We start from the raw sequence: 22,479 nt of genomic DNA, 5'->3' as shown, positions 1-22,479 counted from the left end.
CTATAGTATAAACTATTGAATACAGTATCAGTAATAGCAGCATAATTAGAACAATTTCCTTCACTTTAATAATGAACCAAAATGCATGTCAAAATTATCTCTCGCTATATATAAAAGGACATGATGAAACACTGTGATGTAAAAGTGATTATACAAACTATATCAAAACAACACAAAAATAAAATGGCATACAAATTGGACATATATAAACATGTGTTAAAAGTAAGGGACATTGAATATATTGCTATAGGAACCTAATACATGTTATATTTGCCCCTTCAGAACATGGGCATTTACTGACTTTAGTCCAGGATGTGAAAAATCAATTAAAATACTATCTTTATAGACAATTTATTATCTAGACATTGATTGAGTTAAGTATTCAGCATCAAAACCTATTCTCAAATAGTACTTTGGTAGGTTTATTGGAATAATTTGGAACATACAATATGAAATCTAATGAGTGATGGCAATATCTTAGATATAGCACTGACAAATCTAGAACATTTCTGCTGCCTGCTCATCTCTGTACCATCTATAATTAACACAGATATTGATAACCATCATCATTAACCTAGGAGTGAAACCGAACTCAGACATAAAACACTACGTCTAGGCCTTACCAGTGGGAACTAATGCAATAAAGTATAGATTTATAAATACAAGCAGAGATTTCATTTTAGATTTTATTTTAGATAGACTACTAAATCTACTCAGGATACCGTCAATGAGTACTGTGATATTAATGTCTGCATTCTTTAATACAAGCAGGTAAGGCACAGATATAAAGGTAAACTAAAAAATGTTTGTGGAATAACAAAATTAACGATATACAAGGTGTAAGAGGCACCATACTTTACAAATTTAGTTTACAACTTACTTTTCTTACAAAATCTTTCATATCCAAATATGAACTCAGTTTGACTTAGAAGCTGTAAGTAGTAGCATTGTGTTGCAGAAACAGCTTCAAAATATGTAACTTCTTACTAGCAAAAATATAGGATTCTAAAGCCTGACTTCCATCAATGTATTATTATTCTAAGGTATACTCTGGAAAGCCCAGTTACATGATATAGTTGTGAGTGCCCTTTCAAATTTATCAGTTGCTAGAATGTATATAATTTTGCTTTTACTGTTTACTTCTGATTCTCACTATAAGCATAAAATATGTTTTAAGTAATATAGTTGACCCCTACCATTCTATTTGACATAAATGTTCAGTTATAAAGCATGATTACTTCTCAGGAGATATGCATACTCTGAACTCTTTGTTTTATTTCTGATAACATAAATAATCATTTCCATCCAAATTCACTTATTGTCAGAGGACCTTCCAGGTAAGTTAAGAAGACAAGATCTTTGCCCAGACAGATTAAGCCTAGTTTTCTTAAGTAACATATCGTCAGAAGCTATGAGGTATGCTTTTATGTCTACATCCTTGGAAAGTTTTTTCAAAGGTGGGGCGGACTTTGGGGCAGCCAGTACATCTGCCATCATTATTTGTTGTTGTAACAGGATGAGTCATTGATCCGTTATAGCATTAGTCTCCAAACTCTTTTAGTAGTTTCTTCATTATTTGCAGCTACAACAGGTAATTTGCAATAAAACTACTGCTAATTTTTTTTCAACTGCCAATCATCAATATCTTAAGGCAATTCACTTGAGGAACTTAGGTTTAATACACTTTAATTACATGTGCCAAAATGTGTGACTGCGATATTTACAATGACAAAATGTGAACATTCAATCTTTGATAGCACAAAATACAGCTGGTTCAGAAACTTGCAGCAAAAATTCAGTCAGTTGCTGTTTGTCAAATAAACAACTCATAGTCCATAAGTCCAAACATCCTTTCCCTCAAGTTTTTTTCCCAGATACAGGCCCACGTGTGCAGCCACTTCATTAAATCCACAGTTTAAGTTTTACTGTAGTCTGCAATTCTCACACTAAACACAGTAGTCCTGAAAAGGACATTTGGTACTTGCCATCTGCTCTTTTGAAACCTGAATTGGTTGAAGATTACAACGACTGGTTTCACTTGCTGAGTATCACTTACCACTAATTCATTCATCTTCTGGTTGAAAGGATGCAAAGTGCCCTTAAATCAGTTTCAAAATAAAAGATTTACTATTCTAATTCAATAGATGAACAATTAGTTACATAATGAATATGTTCAGTTTCTATATTTGATTTTACAATACCCAGTGGGAGGTGAGTCCAGGGTATAGGGCGCTCATTGACCAAGACATATCAGAAGACAATTAATCTGCCTGCTTGCACCTTAATATGCATATTGAACCAATTGAGCCAATCCAAAGTGAGCAAGTCCAGCCTGGGCACCTTTACCTTAATATAGTTTAACAGTAGTGGTAAGAGTGGCAACAATGTATTTCCATTAAGTTGTATGGCACTTTTATCTAGACTTCATCAGACCCACTGAGGCTATAAAAGGGGAGAATATAAACCTCCAAAATCCATAAACTACCAACCAGATAATCATCGGCACATGGCACATTACGTTAGTTGCATTTCATTTAAATATAGAATGACATCAGTATAAATCAACCTTTAGCTGTATCTGCCCACCTGAGTATGTAAAATTTAGAGCTTGGTTCCCACTTTTATGAGGAATCTGTGGGTGAAAGTGAAATATAGTAAATAAATATAGAAGGGAAAGAATGATTAAAAAGTCATTGTAATGTACTGTGCACTGTTGATTATCTGGGTGGTGGTTTATGGACATTGGAGGTTTGTATTGTCTCTTTATTACTTTAGTGGATCTGATGAAGTCAATACAAAAGTGCTAGAGGTCATATATCCATTCATCTGTTCATTTTCTAAACTCTTTGCTTAGGCAAGGGTTAGTGGTAGCAAGATGAACAAGATAGACCAAACTTCTGTGTACCCTTAAACAGTCTGTATCTCATTCTTGGAGATCCTCAGGTATTCCCATGCCAGTTAAGTGAAATAATCTTACCTGTATGTCTTGTATCTGGCTCAGGCCTATTCCTATTGAGCTATGACTGGTATACATACTGTGAAAAGTGATCAAGGACATCCTCACCAGGTGCCCAAACCACTTAAACTGGTATTTCTTTATTCAGAAAGCAATGCCTGCATATTGAGATACCTTCAAGATTAGCAAGCTTCTCACATTGTCATGAAAAGAGAGTCCGGTACTTGTGTGATGTAACCTCATATGTACTGTGTATGTCTGCAGTGGAATCCTTTCAGTCATTACCCAAAGCAAATAATCATAGTTAAAGACAGTAATGCAGACTGCCTAGTAAATTGAGAGCTTTTTCCTATGACTCAGATCCTTTTTCAGCACCACAGCTTGGTACAATGTGTGCAGTACTGGAGCAGCTGCACCTATCTTTGGGTCCCACTCCCAAGCCCCCAACATAATTAAACATTGAGGGGGCTCTCATGCATTACATGGCCTAGGACACAACAGTTCTGGATAGTGGAGATATTAACTGCTACATCTCTGTCATACCCTGTCATTGTTTTCTCATTTTTCCATATCTCATGACCATTAAATAATATTCACTTAATTTTGTAACAAAAGAATATAGACAAAGCTAAAGAGGACATTATCACCTTATAGAAAGCTGTGTGATTCAACGTATTGAGCAAATTCTAAAGTTTTGGGCATAGTTTAGGAACAACATGAGGTTCACTTTTCATTAAGAGTATGATTAGAACTCTGAATAATCTTCTAAAATGGTGAAGAACTTCAGGAATGTGCTAGGGGAATATAAGCCATCTTATACAAGTTACTTTGGAAAATAAGTAACTTATCTAGGCTGCCTAATTGGACTCTGCAGCTTGTATATTGAGTAAGAGTTTGGTTTGACTGCTGAAGTGCTTCTCTTCTCACATAAAAATCTGTTCTTCGTTGTGTAGCAGTGGCATCACATCTTTCACCAATGCAAGCTTTAACAAATGGATAATCCTAAAGGTAGACAAGCCGGAATTGGTGCTGAAATTTCAAATATACCTCAGTTTGATTTAGAAAGTCAAAAACAAGCCATTTGGGGGAAAAGTAAGCAGTCTTACCTGTCAAAGCATACAGTGTGTTTTTAGATAGCAGATTTTTCATGTAATATAACAATGAGCATTGCATATTGCACATATTGAATATTGCAATTGCATATAGTTTATCTTTCAGAGTCGTCAGGATTGAGTAGGAAGTGAAAAATGGATAGCTTTCTCAGTTGTACCTAATCCATTCTTAGTGTTCTGAAGGGAACTGAAAAGTAAAACCTCATAAAAGATCTAGTGATACGGATCATGTTAGATAAGTATGTGTTTGGAAGAATGACTGTATGAATGATGGTGAAAACTTACTGTGCATCTGAGCTATCATACTGCAATACTTTTGGAGATATTCTCAGTGTAGCTTCCTGAATGTCCATTTCCCCACAGAGTTACAGTGTAAACATGTAACTGATAATAAGGTACCATGCGTTTCATGGTGTGGTGAACCATGAAGAGTCTTGCATGGCTGATGCCTGTTAACCTGTGCTGTGTGTTCCTTAATATACAGCTGCTGAATTCAAATGTCTGAAAGTGTTCAGACGAATAAAAAATAAATGGTTTTGAAAACTTTGCAGTATTTTTATGCATTTTCCGTTGATGAGATTAAACAAGGTGTATTTTGGTGCAATTTGTAACTTAAGCAATTGAGTTTTAAACTAAATGTAAAGGCATATAGCCCAAAGGATGTCATTTCTTTTACACACACATGCACACACACACACACACACACACACATATATATATATATATATATATATATATATATATATATATATATATATATATATATATATAAAATATATGTACGTATTTGTGTATGTGTGTATAAAATATACTGTAAAGTTATACCGCTATCACACTGAATGTGTTTTTCATCAGCCTTTGTGTTCTACTTTGTCTATCTAAGTGAAAAAATGCATTTATTCAGGAAGGGCACAAGTGTGTAATAGTTTTCAGTTTTACATACTTTTTGTAACTATTTTATTTTATGTGTCTCACTTTTTCAGCTGGGATCAAATGTTACATTTAAAGGATGAGAAAGGGAAAGAGTTGATGGGCACAGCTAGTGTGAAATCCTTCCTTGAGAACTGTGACAGCACCAAGGCATTGATCCAAGAGAAATTCGACCATCTCTCCAAGAGTGAAATTGGAAATACTCCAGCTTCTTTGGAGGCTGCAAGACGCAGTCAAGGAGCAACAGAATGGGATATCCAGGTTCTGGAAAAGAAGATTGAGTACCTCAGAAATGTTGCACAGTCGTATGTAGTCAACACTGCATTACTTTTTTTTGTTTATTATTTTCATTGCATTTTCCACTGTAGTAAAAAAGTTATCATAACCTGTAACGCCTTCCTTTAACTTTTGCCTTAATCTCCTCTTAACATCTTCCATTCTTCAGCACATATTCATATTTGTACATAATGTATATAACATTTTGTTCAAATTATAATGTGTCTCTGGCTTGAATTTCTGTACTATTATAATACAACTCATGTTTATGGTGTTTTACTACACTATTGTCTGTATTATGTGTATACCTGTGATTGTGCTCATCAGGATTGTGCCTATAAATGGTTATTTCTGATCATTCACTACCTCAGTAAACAAACAAAAATAAAATAAATTAAACAATATATCAAATTATTTTCCATATAAAAAAGAACAAAGAAACACACCTCTGTACCTGACTTTTAAAAGTACCCAATAAAGTGAATCATTAGCTAATTTAATTAGTATTTAATTTTATTAACGTATTATATCCATACTTTATATAAATATCCATATACAAGTCTTCCACAGTAATATCTGGATCCACCAAATCAAACTTTCAAGATTTATTCAGCATGAGTGTAAAAGTCCAATGGTTGCACCTACACTAGAACCAGGATCCTAAATCTTCACCAACAAGTAAATAAAGCACAGTGAGGGGACAGGTTTATAACCAAGCACCTCCCTAACCTCTAGAAAACACTTCACCTGCATATTGAGCAGTGTGACTCATTGTCTTCCTTTGAACATAACCTAGATGATGGGATGGGGTTTTACAAATTTACTTCAGGACGTACTGCTAAGGTCTTCCTGTGGAAAGGAGCTACAGCTTGATGGACGTATTGGGAGGGCATATGTGGTCATAAGACTCAATGGCCTTGGAATATCTGTGAATCTATAAATCTGTGGCAGTCAAATCTGAACCTGTTTTATGACTAGGTTTCAATTAAGCCTGACAAAAGAATACTTGTAGAATCAGAAAAGGCCTTTAACTCAGTCCCATATAGAAATCTGGTAGTAAGACTGAAGGAGTTGGGGGATGGACCAAGACTAAGGACCTGGAGAGCTGCATGACTGAATGACAGGATGCAGAGGACTGTGTTGAGAATGGCATTGTCAAGAATTAAGAACGTGATTACTGGAGTACTGTAGGGGGTATCCCCTGGATCCCTCAGTCTACAATGTGTTGTCTTTCACATATCTTAAGAAGTAGGAAAACCAGACCATACACTTTGTTGATGACATAAATATAGGTGGAAAAGGGAAAGCTGATGAGAAGAGTTTAAAGAAAATTTTGGAAAAGATGAACAGGTGAGCAGAAAGGTGGCACTGGAGGTCCATTACAAATAAATGAGAAGTACTGCATTTAGGCCACAACAACCATAATATGTAATATCAGCTGTAGAGTAAAAATGATGGCAATGGGACAGGAAAAGGATTTGGGGGGGGAGTTAATGACACCTGGATTGGAGTAACTAGGTGATATGTGAGAGGCAATGCTAGCAGCAAGCAAAAACTTTGACTGTATTCTCAGGGAGACAGATTCAAGAAGCAAAGAGGAAATACTTTCACTCTGCAGGTCTTAGCACTCTGGTGAGGTCACACCTTTTATACTGCAAGCAGTGCTGCAGGCTGTGTAAAGAAAGGAACATGAGGATGTTGTAAATAATCCAGAGCAAAGCTGCTAGAAAGATCGGTGTGATGGCGGGGGGGGGGGGGGGGGCAAGGGATAGACCTAGAGACTAGAGGAGCTGGAGATCTTCTCACTTGAAACTAGAACTGAGAATAAGGATATGATGCTGGTGCACAAAATCAAGTCAGGAAGATGTGAAGGGATCATCCTAAACAGAAAGGAATAAGAGGGAAGGAGGGGACATAGGCAGTACACTGTAGCTAAATACTTTCTTGCAAATAGATAGTTGTAGAACCTTGGAATGGACATCCAGAATGGATGGTGGAGAGGAGTTTCACAATAGCTTTCATAGATGTATGAGATAAGTTTAAAAAGTGTAAGTGGAAGGTTGAGATAGAAAAAATTTAGAATGGTAAATGCACTTAAAATTATAGGCTTGATAGGCTTATTGCCTCGTAATATTAAGCAAATGCTACATGATGCATTCTAATGATGTGTAATGATCTGGTATAGAGAGCTTCTTTCAACTTTGTCAAGAATAAGACAAATGCCTTCAGCTGTTAGGACAACTTAGCGCTTGAAACTTTCCCAAGCTACTATGTCCCTTCCTTTACCTATAATGCAAGTTCTTCTCCACATCTTTTATGACATGCTAGCATATAGCATCTGAGAAGTGGATATGGGATAATGCTATTGCTTTGTGGTTATTGTCTTTATTTTTTATTCCATTAATTAATTTTTGTGGGGATGTTCCCCATTATCTAATACCATGAAGTTGGCATTTCAAGAGTGCAGGTGTTGGAATAAAATCCTGCTCCAAGGTTAGCAAGAATTTTACTTAATTTGTTTGGAGAAATATATTAGCCATAAGTATCAAACTTGTCAGGGTTTCACTTCAAGTAAACTCAAAGACTGTTGGGTAAAGCTAAAACTTTAAAACTAAACAAATACATGCTGAAATCATACTCCAATGGGGGGGAAACAGTGAAAAACAGTAATTATTTGTTTTAGCACTTTCATCTTTAATAACTGTGAAAACTTCATCAGAATCAGGCTCACTGAGGCATGATTTCAGCATGTATTTGTTTATTTTTATTTTTTTTTGTCTACATGTTACGACTTGTGAGACTTAGTTAAAGCAGGTGAGCTGCCTGTCGGGCACTAAGATTCGCCACATAACACAAGCACTCAGGTCACTCCAAGGCAAGTACAAATATGACTCAGTCATTGTCCATGCTGGTGTGAATGACCTGAGACGTACCTCCCTGGACTACATGAAAAGAGACATAGAGGAGCTCTCTGAGCATGTAGCCCAGGCCGGTATGACCCTGACCTTGTGTAGCATCTTACCCTCACCAAGAATGATGCCACAATATGAAGACAAGATGATCAATTTCAACAATTGGCTTAAGTATTGGTGTCATTCAAAGGGGATCCAATGCCTGTCAGCCTGGGATGACATGCTCGACAAGCCACGATGCTTCGCTAGGGACAGCTTGCACCTGTCACCCCTGGGCTTTCGGATATTGGCAAAGGCTCTTGCTACCCCCATAGTGCCTTTTTTAGGCAAGGCTCAAAAGACAAACCTACCTCCATAGGTATCACAAGGGATAAGAAACTAAGAGTAATGCTACTCAACACCAGAAGTCTAAACCTCAAGATGCACGCACTTGAAACTCTCCTTAGCATGGAGAACATCGATATCTGTGCAGTAACAGAAAGCTGGTTCAAGGCTCCCGAGAGCACCCCAGCACTACCAGGTTATACCTCATACTATGCTTTTCGGCCCCAAAACTTGGACCGAACCACAAAAGGAGGGGGAGTATCAATATTCGTCAAAGATACCCACACCTCCAGTTTGGTGGCACAGCACGAAGCATCAGAGACTATCCATGTGCAACTAACAGTGGGTAAAACTGCCTTCCAGTTTATAGCCTGCTACAGACCACCCTCCCAAACCCAGGAACCCACTCGGCCTTCCTGAGAACACTGGAAAATATGAAGGTCTCTCCAAACACCATTATATTGGGAGACTTCAACTACCCAAACATAGACTGGGAGCATTACTCTATCTCCAACACCCTAGCCCAAAGGTTCCTAGAATTTATAAACTCAAATGCTATGGAACAAATTGTTACCACTCCCACAAGAGGGGAAAACATACTGGACCTGATCATCACCAACATGGGGACTCTATGCTCCAGACCAGAAGTGTATCCCTCACTGGTAAGATCAGACCATAAACTAATCTCACTGGATATTCACATCCCAACCCCACCCCTGCCCAGAAAAACACAGTGAAAAACTTCTCTAAAGCAAATTTCACACTCCTCAAAACTGAGGTGGAATCCTTCAAAGCCCCAGGCCTGTGGAAAATATGGCCCAGACTGCAGAATCCTTTATAAACGCATTCTATGAACACCTTCAGGAATGCATGGATCATGCAATCCCAAATAAAACCAAGACCCAATCCTCCAAAGGCAGACATCCTGTCTGGTGGACCCCAGCCATAAACAAACTATACAATAGAAGGAGGAAGCTACTACATGATAGAGCAAAATCCCAAAAAGGGAAGGCATCTCTGATCAGTATTAGCAAAAAACTACGGGCACTCATAAAATCGTCTAAGGCCAGCTTTGAGAGAAAAATTGCACAGGGCACTAAGGATAATCACAAGGCTTTTTTTAGTTATGTTAGGAACCTGAGTGGGAATTCCCAGATATGACCCAACATGATGCTATGCAGGTAGGTAGATGCGCAGCCGAACCAAACCAAATAAACAATGAGAGGCCAGCAATAGTCGATCCTGAAGTAAAAAATAATTATGTCCAATACATATAAATGGCTAAAAATAATCCTTTATTAAACAGACCGGTTTCGGCAACCAATGCCTTCTTCAGTGTATGAAAAGGTCTGCAAAAATCCCAACTATTTATAGACACACCCCACCTGTGAGATTGATGGAAAATACCACCAGTAAATATTTAAAGAAAAAGAAACCAAAATTTATACAACTGTTATACAAAATGAATAAATGCAACCGTATCTGGACAATATGTGGCAAATATAAAGACAAATTAAACATAAAAATAAATTGAACATAAAAAATAAAAAATATGTTATAAACTGAGCCCAACACATTAAACTAATGCAAAACCAAATTGCAGATAAATAAATACATATCACTTGTGGTATGGGTTATAGTTATGATAAGAACATGTATCATATAGGCTATCATAACCATAAAGAACATCACATACAAAGCCTGAAAAAATCCAATAAATGTTCCAACAGAAAACATGTGGTTAACAAATGATGATATGGCTGAATTCGGAAATCCATGCTTCATCAAGTGTTCCAATAATATTCCTTCTGCTATGATCGCATCTGGCATGTCCATATACCTTTTTTTCTCCTCCACTGGACCCTATATGACATATTAAAAAGACTGTGAAAAAATATGAGAAATAAAGGCATACAAATAAATATTAACAAATATTAATAGTGATCCATAATGTAAAAAAGATGCCCAAATCAATATATTTAAAAAACAAAGAACATAAATTGTACCAACCTAAATCCTCATATTTATAAATGGTCATTTAGTCCTGGAGGGAATAGGGCACCCAATGTAATGATCCAATGTTGTTCCTTATGAGTAAGTATTTTATGCCATCCCTGGGGATTACTATGATCACCCAGAATTCTATCTATAATTATAAAAGAGAATTGTGCATCAGGATGTTTCAGATTGTGCCGATATAAGGCATTAGTTTCCTTCTTAGTTTTGATGTCAGATCTATGTTCATTGATGCGTGTTCTGAGTGGTCTAGAAGTTTGGCCTACATAAAAGGCTTGACACCGACAAGTTGCCAAATAGACCACCCAACTGCTGCTACAGTTACCAAATATTCTGCATTGATACACCTTGCTGGTGTTCCGGCTTGTAAATTCCTTACTTTTGTTGACTTGTTTGCATGAACCACAATGGCCACAAGGGAATGTACCCACTAATACATCCCCTGACATAGTCAATTGTTGATGGATCGCTCCCCCACTTTCTATGTGTTTGAAATGTGAAAATAGAGCGCCAAGAGTTCTGCCTCTCCTGTAAGAGAAACGGCACTGTTGATCCAATATTGATCTCAAATGTTCATTGGCCATCAGAATATTCCAATGTCTATTAATGATACCCTTGATAGCATTGGAATTTCTGCCAAAGGTAGTAACAAACCGGATGATATCTGCAGAGCAATCCCTAGTTTGACATTGATATTGTAACAAAGTTTTTCTCTCAATATTGTTAGTCCAACTCCAGGCATTTAGAATGTCTTGATGTCTGCAACCCCTATTGGCAAACCTATGATAAAGATCCAAGCCATCCCTATCAAAATCACCCTGTGTTGAGCTCAGGCGTTTGATACACATAAATTGAGACTTAGGGATGTTGCGGATGGTGTGGCCTGGGTGCATGTTAGAAGCATGCAACAAAGTGTTGTATTGAGGGTATTTACGATAAGATCTCATGTTCAACGTATGATCTGTATTTCTGGTAATGGTAACATCCAAAAAATTGATGCTTTGAAGATCGTATGTTACCGTGAACTCAATTCCCCAAACACTTTGATTAAGGTATTCGATAAATTCCTGTAAATACCTGGCATCTTCCCGCCACACCATCCAGCAATCATCCAGGTACCTGCGCCAAATGTCTATTTCCACAAGATAGATATTGTGTAGTGGATCATAGATCATGCATTCCTCAAAGAATGCCATGAACAGATCGGCATAAATGGGAGCAAAGGATGCTCCCATAGCCGTACCTTGCAATTGCCAATAGCATTGCCCTTGGAAATAAAAGACATTCTTATTGAGGACATGTTCCATCATGTAGATAAGCAGCGTATTAAACCCAGGGGAGTATAGAGCAGCCCTGTCTAACCAATATTGTAGGGCCTGTAGGCCAGCCCAATGTGGAATGCTAGTGTATAGGGCCTTAACATCCAATGAACACATGAGCCATCCAGGCTCAAGTTGACAGTCCTGTATGATCTGTAAAAATTGAGTCGTATCCTGCAGTCTTGCCCTAACAAAACACAACAATGGTTTAAGATATTGAGTAAGAAAGGCAGATAAAGGCTCCGTCAAGGACCCAATTCCTGATACAATCGATCTCCCCGGAGGATTTGTAATGGACTTATGTATTTTTGGAAGCAAATACAAGATTTGCTTCTGAGGATCCTTGACAGTTAATTGAAAAACACAATTTTTGGTTATAATGCCCTCCTCAAGGGCAAGATTGAGGAACGTGTCTATTTCCTGTTTAAAATTTATAGTAGAATCATAGGCCATATGCATGTAACATCTTTTATCAGCCAGTTGAGATTGGCCCTCATTCAGATATGAACTCATATCCATCACAACCACAGCACCACCTTTATCAGCTGGAAGGATGGCAATATTATGATTCTCCCGTAGCTCAGTGAGAGCAGTAGTTTCCTGTGTAGATAGATTAGATCTCAATATGTCATATTCCCTATGCTCAAAATGTAGGTCCCTAAGGACCGCTTGCATAAAAATGGAAACATGTCTGTTCATAGGTGGTTGAAAATCAGACTTAATGAATCTGAACTCATCAGTTCTTTGAGAGTCTCGATCTGCAAAAAACAATTTCAAATTCAGGTTACAACAGAAGCTCATAACATAAGTGACAATGCTATATTCATTGCAAAAGAACCCAGGGATAAAACCTAAACCTTTATTGAGAAGTTGTTGTTGCTGTACAGACAATGTTTCTTTGGACAAATTCAAAACATTTAGATTGACCCCTGGTTTAGGTTAGGAAGTTCTGGATCAATCCCTCGAGGGAATTTGGCATATTGGCCACATTTGTGTTTGCGTCCACCCCTACGCCTGGGACCATATCTAAAGGGATTGCCCTATTGGATTTTTTTTCTATGTGGTGAATCCTTATTACTGGAACTATCATAATCGGTACATGAAGAATCCTCCCCTGAGGTGCTGGCACTGGTTTGATCCCTATTTTTCAGAATAGACCGTGGTCTTTTTTTAAAGTTATTATTGGGAACATTAGATGTAGAACCAGGACTGGTACCCATAAATCTCACTGTTCTCGGGGAGTCAAATGGTAATCCATATAGTCTCTTTTAAACTTCTTTATTTTTCTATATTTGGTAACTTTATCATGGATTGTGAGTTCCTGTGATAATTTTTTTAATAGAGTCTTGAAATGTAGATTGAGACTCAAATCTTTTACAATCTAAACACATAGTTTTGACTTCTTGGAGGTTAGTATCGATCATACGCTCATAATATTGGGCCAGTATGTTGACGAAAAGCATGGACCCTTTCTGTAAGGCTTCATGCCACTCATTAGATAATCTGTCTTCTTGTCTTCCAACCAATGGTTGTAGCCGAATTCTGAGACCCCTAGGGGCTATATTTTTGTGAAGATATGCCCGGAACAAACGCAGATGCCATATGTTTGATCTTAGGTTTTTAAGACCCTTGGAAAGGGAATTAAATACCAATTCACAATTCATGGCTGATTGTTCCACTGATTCATTGGAATTGCTGCCTGGCGAGGCATGGATACCAAATACCCCAATATCCTCCCGATCGGCACACAATCCAGTTAGGATACTGTCCAGGTCCATGCTGGATATATGATATAAACAAAAAAACAGAAACCACAAACCAAGATAAAACACCGTAATGGAAAGTCAATAATAAATAATAATATGTAGAGATTATGGGTATCAGCCCCTATATCCCATCAAGATTCCCAACTGTATTACCAAAAAGTATTACAGATAAAAGGGAAAAAATGCAATGCCAGCACTAATAGAAAAGATGTCATATATCAAAACAGGAAACAGAAAACTGTATATGCAGTTCATCTATGATCTTAAGGTTGATGACCACTTATAGTGTAGGTCTATAGTACAAACATATAGAACATTGCAAATGTATAGACAGGCCCAATGTAGGGCCAGAGCCAATAGAATGATTAAAGAACAGTCGACACCAAAACACTGAATGAACCAAATAGCAAATTGACAAGCCAAGAACGGCACCACAATTAAACTTGCTAAAACGACCAATGCCCAGGGTAAGAACTTGTAGAGTATATCAAGGACTAATATGTTTGTGTAAACAACAAAACATAGTAATAAGGCCTATAGTAACAAATAGAACATGACATATGCCAATATCTCTAGACTATAGTACCTCAAGGTGGTAAAATATATTATACTCATATATCTCTGAAAGCAGTATTCAGAAATGGTAGTAGTTTAAAATTGTATACTTGGCCCCCAAAAAAACATACTACAAATCATAATATATATATATATACACACAGAGAAATATTATTTATGACCAACACAATAGAGAGATGACATAATATTGAGAGAAATAATCTGACTCAATAAAGGTAGTCACGATAGTTGTGGACTATCAATGACAATAAGATATACCAAAAGTTGTCAAATATGCATCCATACAAATGTGAAATAACATAAAAATATGGATAAAGTTAGAAAAACATATTTTGAAAAATATTAATGGTCCCAAACATGCTGTATTGTCCCACAAACGGCTTCGTATCTTGTTCACCGAAAGGGCTCTGCACAATCTGATGTACAAACTGATCAACCAGCTTTCCGTTGTAGGAGACTAATCGACCAATATAAACCAGATGTCACTAGTGTCCCAAACAGTCAGATGTTACCCTTTGTGCTGATCCAAAATCTACAAGTCTAATATTCCTCCAGTTGCATTAAGCATTGACATTCATAGTTCTCCCACCAGTTGTTATATGAAAATGGCGAAAATTCGACTGAAGCACCCAGTTGTTCAAACAAACATTTGAAATTGCCAAGCAATCCGATGTAACCACTTTTTTTAATAAAACACTGCATCAACCCCTCGCTATAGAAGATCAAGCAGTATATGGCCCTTTGTGCTGATCCAGAATATACAACAGCTTAATATGCCTCCAGTTCCATTAAGGTAATCATAAAGCATTGACATTCACAGTTTACCCACCGGTTGTTTTATAGAATGGCGAAAGTGCGACTAAAGCTCCCAATAGTTCAAGCAAACATTTTAGATTCCCAAACAAGCAACTGGTTACATCGGACTGTTTGGGAATCTTCATATACCGTTACCAGAAATACAGATCATACGTTGAATACAAGATCTTATCGTAAATACCCTCAATACAACACTTTGTTGCATGCTTCTAGCATGCACCCAGGCCACACCATCCGCAACATCCCTAAGTCTCAATTTATGCGTATCAAATGCCTGAGCGCAACACAGGGTGATTTTGATAGGGATGGCTTGGATCTTTATCATAGGTTTGCCAATAGGGGTTACAGACATCAAGACATTGTAAATGCCTGGAGTTGGACTAACAATATTGAGAGAAAAACTTTGTTACAATATCACTCTCAAACTAGGGATTGTTCTGCAGATATCATCCAGTTTGTTACTACCTTTGGCAGAAATTCCAATGCTATCAAGGGTATCATTAATAGACATTGGAATATTCTGATGGCCAATGAACATTTGAGATCAATATTGGATCAACAGTGCCGTTTCTCTTACAGGAGAGGCAGAACTCTTGGCTCTCTATTTTCACATTTCAAACACATAGAAAGTGGGGGAGCGATACATCAACAATTAACTATGTCAGGGGATGTATTAGTGGGTACATTCCCTTGTGGCCATTGTGGTTCATGTAAACAAGTCAACAAAAGTAAGGAATTTACAAGCCGTAACACCAGCAAGATGTATCAATGCAGAATATTTGGTAGCTGTAGCAGGAGTTGGGTGGTCTATTTGGCAACTTGTCGGTGTCAAGCCTTTTATGTAGGCCAAACTTCTAGACCACTCAGAACACGCATCAATGAACATAGATCTGACATCAAAACTAAGAAGGAAACTAATGCCTTATATCAGCACAATCTGAAACATCCTGATGCACAATTCTCTTTTATAATTATAGATAGAATTCTGGGTGATCGTAGTAATCCCCAGGGATGGCATAAAATACTTACTCATAAGGAACAACATTGGATCATTACATTAGGTGCCCTATTCCCTCCAGGACTAAATGACCATTTATAAATATGAGGATTTAGGTTGGTACAATTTATGTTCTTTGTTTTTTAAATATATTGATTTGGGCATCTTTTTTACATTATGGACCACTATTAATATTTGTTAATAGTTATCTGTATGCCTTTATTTCTCATATTTTTTCACAGTCTTTTTAATGTGTCATATAGGGTCCGATGGAGGAGAACAAAAGGTATATGGACATGCCAGATGCAATCATAGCAGAAGAAATATTATTGGAACACTTGATGAAGCACGGATTTCCGAATTCGGCCATATCATCATTTGTTAACCACATGTTTTCTGTTGAAACATTTATTGGATTTTTTCAGGCTTTGTATGTGATGTTCTTTATGGTTATGATAGCCTATATGATACATGTTCTTATCATAACTATACCACAAGTGATATGTATTTATTTATCTGCAATTTGGTTTTGCATTAGTTCAGTTTATAACATATGTTTTATTTTTTATGTTCAATTTATTTTTATGCTTAACTTGTCTTTATATTTGCCACATATTGTCCAGATATGGTTGCATTTATTCATTTTGTATAACAGTTGTATAAATTTTGGTTTCTTTTTCTTTAAATATTTACTGGTGGTATTTTCCATCAATCTCACAGGTGGGGTGTGTCTATAAATAGTTGGGATTTTTGCAGACCTTTTCATACACTGAAGAAGGCATTGGTTGCCAAAATCGGTCTGTTTAATAAAGGATTATTTTTAGCCATTTATATGTATTGGACATAATTATTTTTTACTTCAGGATCGTCAATTCCCAGATATGCTCAGAATTAATCCAAAATGACAAAAAAATACACCGAACCCAGAGACATTGCCAACATCCTAGCTGACAGGTTCAGCGCAACCTCCCCCCCCCCCCCCACCAAAAGGGCAAATATCAATCCCAGCAGAGTGCTGCCCCCCTGACATCTCAGATGCTCAGGTAAGAGCCGCACTCTCCAAAGCAAAAAACACAGCATCAATGGGACCAGACGGTGTCCCGGGCTGCGTCCTACATGAACTCCAAGAAGAGCTAAACCCAAACATAAAACTACTGTTCAATCTCAGCCTTACTACAGGATATGTACCCAAAGAGTGGCATACAGCAACAGTGGTCCCTCTCCACAAAGGTGGTGCCTCAACGGATCCTGGAAACTATCGCCCCATAAGCCTGACTAGCTTGGTTTGCAAAGCTATGGAAAGGATCATCATGGACCTCATAAATAAAGATATTGGGGACCTACAGACACTGGATCCTACCCAGTTTGGCTTTGTTAAGGGCAGATCCTGCCTCTTAAACCTGGTCGATTTCTTTGAAACAGTCACCAAGGCCATTGACGGGGTAAGGTGGTCCACACAGCCTACCTGGGCATCACAAAAGCCTTCGATACAATACCCTACTCGGGCATTATAGATAAGCTCACCAACTTAAATATAAACCCCTATGTCACTAGATGGGTTGCAAACTGGCTCAAGGACAGAACCCACATGGTTAGAATTGCTGGAGCCATGTCAGATTCCAAACCAGTTACAAGTGGCGTTCCACAAGGCTCAGTCCTGGGACCTCTCTTGTTCGGTATATATTTCTCGGAGATACAGGCCAACATGGAAGGACTGTGGCTGACCAAGTTCGCAGATGACTGCAAACTGGGCACCATATTCGACTCTCCAGCCGACACAAGCATCCTCCAAAAGGGCCTCATAGAAACAGACAACTGGTGCCAGAGCCATGGCCTCAAGCTAAATGCCAAAAAGTGTATAGTCATCCCCTTTGGCAAAAACAAAGTGCCCACAAATTACCACATAGGTGGTAATCCATTAAGTACAGAAGAAGTAATTAGGGACCTGGGGACCCAAGTTGATAGCAATCTCTCATTTGACAACCATGTGGCCAAAGTGGTTAGAAAAACATTTTATATAGCCCACCTAATCATGAAGGGATTCACTTCTGGATCAGGGGAGGTCATCGTGCCTCTTTACTCATCCCTCATCAGGCCCATAATTGAGTACAATGCCCCTTTTGGGATGTACCTTACCAGACACCTGCAGCAACTGGAAAGTTCCCAAAAGTATCTCACCAAGAGGATCAAAGGGCTCAAACAGATGCCATATGCTGCCCGGTTAAAGAAACTCCAGCTCTACTCAGTGGCATACCGCCTGCTCAGAGGCGATCTGTGCCTGATGTATAAAGCCATGTCCAACCCGGAATTAATGGTCATGCTGCACCTCAGAAAATCCAAATCCCATCGAGCTACGCGCTCGAGAGACTTGAGCCTCAGCACTGAAATAAATAGGCATGCTGGAGGGACAGATTCATAACCCAGAGGCTCCCTTCACTCTGGAATAAAATCCCAGTCCAGGTTAGGCAGAGTCCCTCATTGACTCTCTTCAAGAGAAATCTTGATGAGTGGATGGGAGATCGTAGGTTTACCCCGGGTATCACTTCTGTGTCACTGTTAGACAGAGGCACAGTATACTAACCTTGAAAAAGGGCATAGCAAAATTAATTTAAAATGGGTGGCGAAAGCCGAACACACTCTGGCTAGGCTTATAAATGCCTTAGGGTAGATAGCCTAGTATGAACCTATGAACCTATGAATGTGCATTTAAAATCCTTTTAGGCTTTTACCCTTCTGCTTTCACTTCAGATCTGAAAGTTTCACAGAAACTGAAAGCTTCATAATCAGTCTCAGAACTGACACTTTCTTAAGTATCTACGAGTCTCCTAGCCCCAGAAATGCAAGAATAAGCCCACTAAGTGAGGTAAAGTAAGGCCTTTCTCTCCACATTCTCAGCATAAAAAAGAGAATGGAAGAAGTGCGTCCATCAATGATTTTGTAAATTGTGTTGTGTATGTGTGCCCCCAAATTAACAAAACCTCAGAGCCTAACTCTTCTTGCTGGCAGAGAAGACTCTCAGATTCAAAATCTGGGACCAGCATTTGCAAGACCTTCTCCTTTACAAGTGCCTGAATTAGATTACCTTAGGTTTGTCATGCCATTCTTTGGGTACAAAACATGTTTTCTGTGGCACCATCCCCATCCACCTCCATGGTGGGTAGATGTGTGGATGGAGACTTTTCTCTATATTATCTCTTTCTTATAGGCCTTCAGAGCTATCCTCACTGGTATCCTTGATTTTGGTGCCAGTACTGAGATTATTAACACTGACGTATATGAAGTTGATAACAACATCTGAGGACCTATTGGCACCAACTATGACCCCCATATTGGAACCACAGGCTTGCATAACTATAACTCATCTGTTGACGATGCCATTCGTGTTAATGCCAGTACTGACTCTGCCAGTGTTGATTATATTGCTGGTGCCACTGCTACTGAGCTCAGAATTCCATTTGCAAGCACTGATGCCTTTGGTGCCAGGTATGTGGTCAGCATTAACTTTAGTTTGAAGGTTGCAAGCATCCCTGCAATAACCAGCGTTGATACCTGCCCTATTCAGGTGTTGGTACCAGTGCAGAAAGCAGATTGGTTTCTTCCTGATCTTGTGGATGTCTGCCCTGTTGTACAGAAGTATAGAGGGACTCAATATGCCCCCTCCCCATAATGTTATCAAACAAGTGCATTTCTTCTTCAGCTTCAGACTTTTCACCTCCGAAAGATGATAGAAAGATTGTATGAAACAGGAAACACATAAACACTCCTGCCATGTCCCACATACCCAACATACAAAATGAGAATGATGCCAATTCTTCTGCATCTCTCTCAGATGACCTTTATTTGGGAAAATCTTTAAAACAATGTGACAGAGGGGATAGAGCATTGCCTATAACTGTCATCTCTCTCTTATTTTGCAGAACATCTCTGATTTTGCTTCATATTTTTTGTCAGATCCCTCATAAATGTTTTTGATTTAATAGTAAACCACCAAGGATTACAGTCCATCAATAATTCCACATATTAGGGAGTTTCATGCTTCTTATTATTCAGAAAATGCATGTTGATGCAAAACCTGTTGTTTTATTAACTAAGTAAATAATAATATTTAAAAATTATCTCTGATTTTGAGCATTTGTTCTCCATTATTTTTAACTTTGTCCCTGATTCCTGAGTAAAGAAACTGAGAGGACTGCAGAGGACATTGCCACAAGCCCAAATGTCTTTGTTGAAGGTTCTCCAGCTGGTGCAGGTATTGAAGATTACGACCATTGCAGCATGTGAAAACCCTGATACTGTAGATCCAGTTTTGAGGAAACCAGACAGGATTCTTCAGCCCCTTAAGGAATGTAACTGCTGAATGGAGACTCCACAGTCTAATTCTGTAACTGCAAAAGAAAACGCCTTTCAAAAGCTGCATTCCCCCAAACTCCAGTGGATAATCCCCTGATAAGGAATCCAGAGCTGTGGAGCATCTTGGGGAGATTCTATATTGTTTTGGGCGGGAAGAATGGTACAAGGAGAAGGGGGGTACAAGTGGAAAGAGAGAAATATGGTGGATGTGGAATTACTAAAGATGTAATGTGTAAATTTTATGTATTTATTTTTTCATTTGTTAACCGGGATAGTCCGACTGAGCTAGTAGCCTGTTTTCAGTGGAGGCCCGGGGAGAAAAGCTCCAAAGAATAGTTACAGACATAGTGCATATGTTATACAAGTTAGATATGAAACAGTAACAGTCAGAAACATAGCAAAAAATTAGAAATTAGAATAATAGCAATATAAGTTAAACATTATTATAAATTATAACACACATATTACAAAACAATAGGTATAATTCTTGAAAGTATGGCAAGTAAGACAGGAAGAACAGAACAGCTAAACATAATAAATAAATAAATAAACAAACAAATAAATAAATAAACAAATAAATAAATAATGTGATCATGTATAGTAACTGAAAAAGAGAATAGGAAGTAAGTGGGAATGAGGAGATTATCCAGGGGTAATACAGGTACAAAGCCAGTTATTGAGGAGGTATTCTTTGAGCAGTTGTTACATTTGATGGTGGTGGGGGTAGTGAGTATGTTTTGGGGGACTGAGTTCCAGGTTTTTGCAATGTGATTGGCAAATAGAGAGTCACCAAGAGTTACTAGATTTGTAGGTTTTTAGAAGTACTTTGTTGGATGTGCGAAGTGTAAGTGATGCGTGGTAGGGTTGGATTAGGTTTTTAGTGATGGACAGGCATCTGGATGATAAATGATGTTATGGGCAATTGCCAGTTAATTATGTATTAGAAGATGTGGTAGTTCAAGCTAGTGAAGTTTTTTAAGGGCAGTGCAGTGATGGACTCTATAGGGGAGGTTAGCAGCAAAACAAGCAATTTTATGGTAGCAAGTCTCTAGTTTGGAAAGTTCTGATTGTCTAAGGTTGGTGAAAATGGGGGAGAAATATAGAAGTGTGGACAAAAGGTGGGTTCTAGTTAAGGCCAGTTTGGTGTGAGGGGTAAGGAAAGTTTTGGACCTATATAGGCAGCCAGTTTGATATGTATGTTCTTGACAGTTAAGGCTATGTGTTTGTCATATCTTAATGAGCTGTCTATTGTGACTCCTAGAAGTTTAGCGTCGTCTATTGGTTTGATTTTGGTGCTGTTGGAGGAGTGGATATAAAGGGGGGAGGAGGGCTCTATGAATCTATTATATGTGAATATCATAAGCTTGGTTTGCTTGGAGTTTAGTATGAGTTGGTTCTCCTTGAGATATAGTTCTATATCTGAGAAGGATTGTTGTGTTTTGAGTTGTAGTTCTTGATAGGAGGAGGCTGTACAGATGATTGCAGAGGCATCTGCATATTGTACTATGGTAGCATAAGGGGTAGTGGAGTTAAGTTTATATGTAAAGATGGAGAAAAGTAAAGGTTTGAGTATTGAACCTTGTGGGACACCAATAGAAATGTGTAGAAGAGGTGATAAGTCATCAGCCGACTTGACAGCTTGCTGTCAATTAGACAAGTAGCTGTGGAACCAAGCAAGTGCTGAGGAAGACATGTGAGTAGAGGCAAGTACTTGTAGTCATATTTGATGTGAGATAGGATCAAAGGCTTTAGACATGTCTAAAAATATAGAAGAAACAAGGTTGTTGTTTTTATGGCTGTTTATGGTATCTGTGAAACTTAAGAGAGCTGTGGTAGTACTGTATTTTGGTCTAAATCTGTGCTGTGCATTGGGGAGCAGGTTATTTTTTGGTAGGTAGGTTATAAGCTGGGAATATATACATTTCTCCAATATTTTGCTAAGGGGGGAGAGTATGGCACTTTTGTGCAGGGGAAAGATGTGGGAGACTTTCCATAGGTATTGGTACATATTGTTCAGTAATAGAGAGATTGATAAGGAAGGATATTGTGTAGGAAATGGAGTCGGCTCCAAGTTTAAGAAATTCATTTGGGAGCTGATCGATGGCAAGAGTAGTAGGTTTAAGTTTGAG

The 22,479-nt window shown here is 38.2% G+C and overlaps 1 protein-coding gene across 1 annotated transcript in view; it reads left to right on the top strand.

Annotated features, from left to right (window-relative positions):
- The window catches only part of SPTBN5 (spectrin beta, non-erythrocytic 5), a 1,783,454-nt gene that overhangs the window by 468,314 nt on the left and 1,292,661 nt on the right, over window positions 1–22,479 (top strand). Inside the window, exon 17 of the mRNA XM_044073536.1 lies at window positions 5,052–5,303. Coding sequence (XP_043929471.1) covers window positions 5,052–5,303 — 252 coding nt within the window. The remainder of the gene's footprint in view (window positions 1–5,051; window positions 5,304–22,479) is intronic.

This window comes from Protopterus annectens, chromosome 6.part0, assembly GCF_019279795.1.
Source record: "Protopterus annectens isolate FY-2018-M chromosome 6.part0, PAN1.0, whole genome shotgun sequence".
NCBI classification, from domain to species: Eukaryota; Metazoa; Chordata; order Ceratodontiformes; family Protopteridae; genus Protopterus; species Protopterus annectens.
Note: the sequence above shows the minus strand (reverse complement) of the source record. Positions and strands in the feature narration are given on the sequence as shown.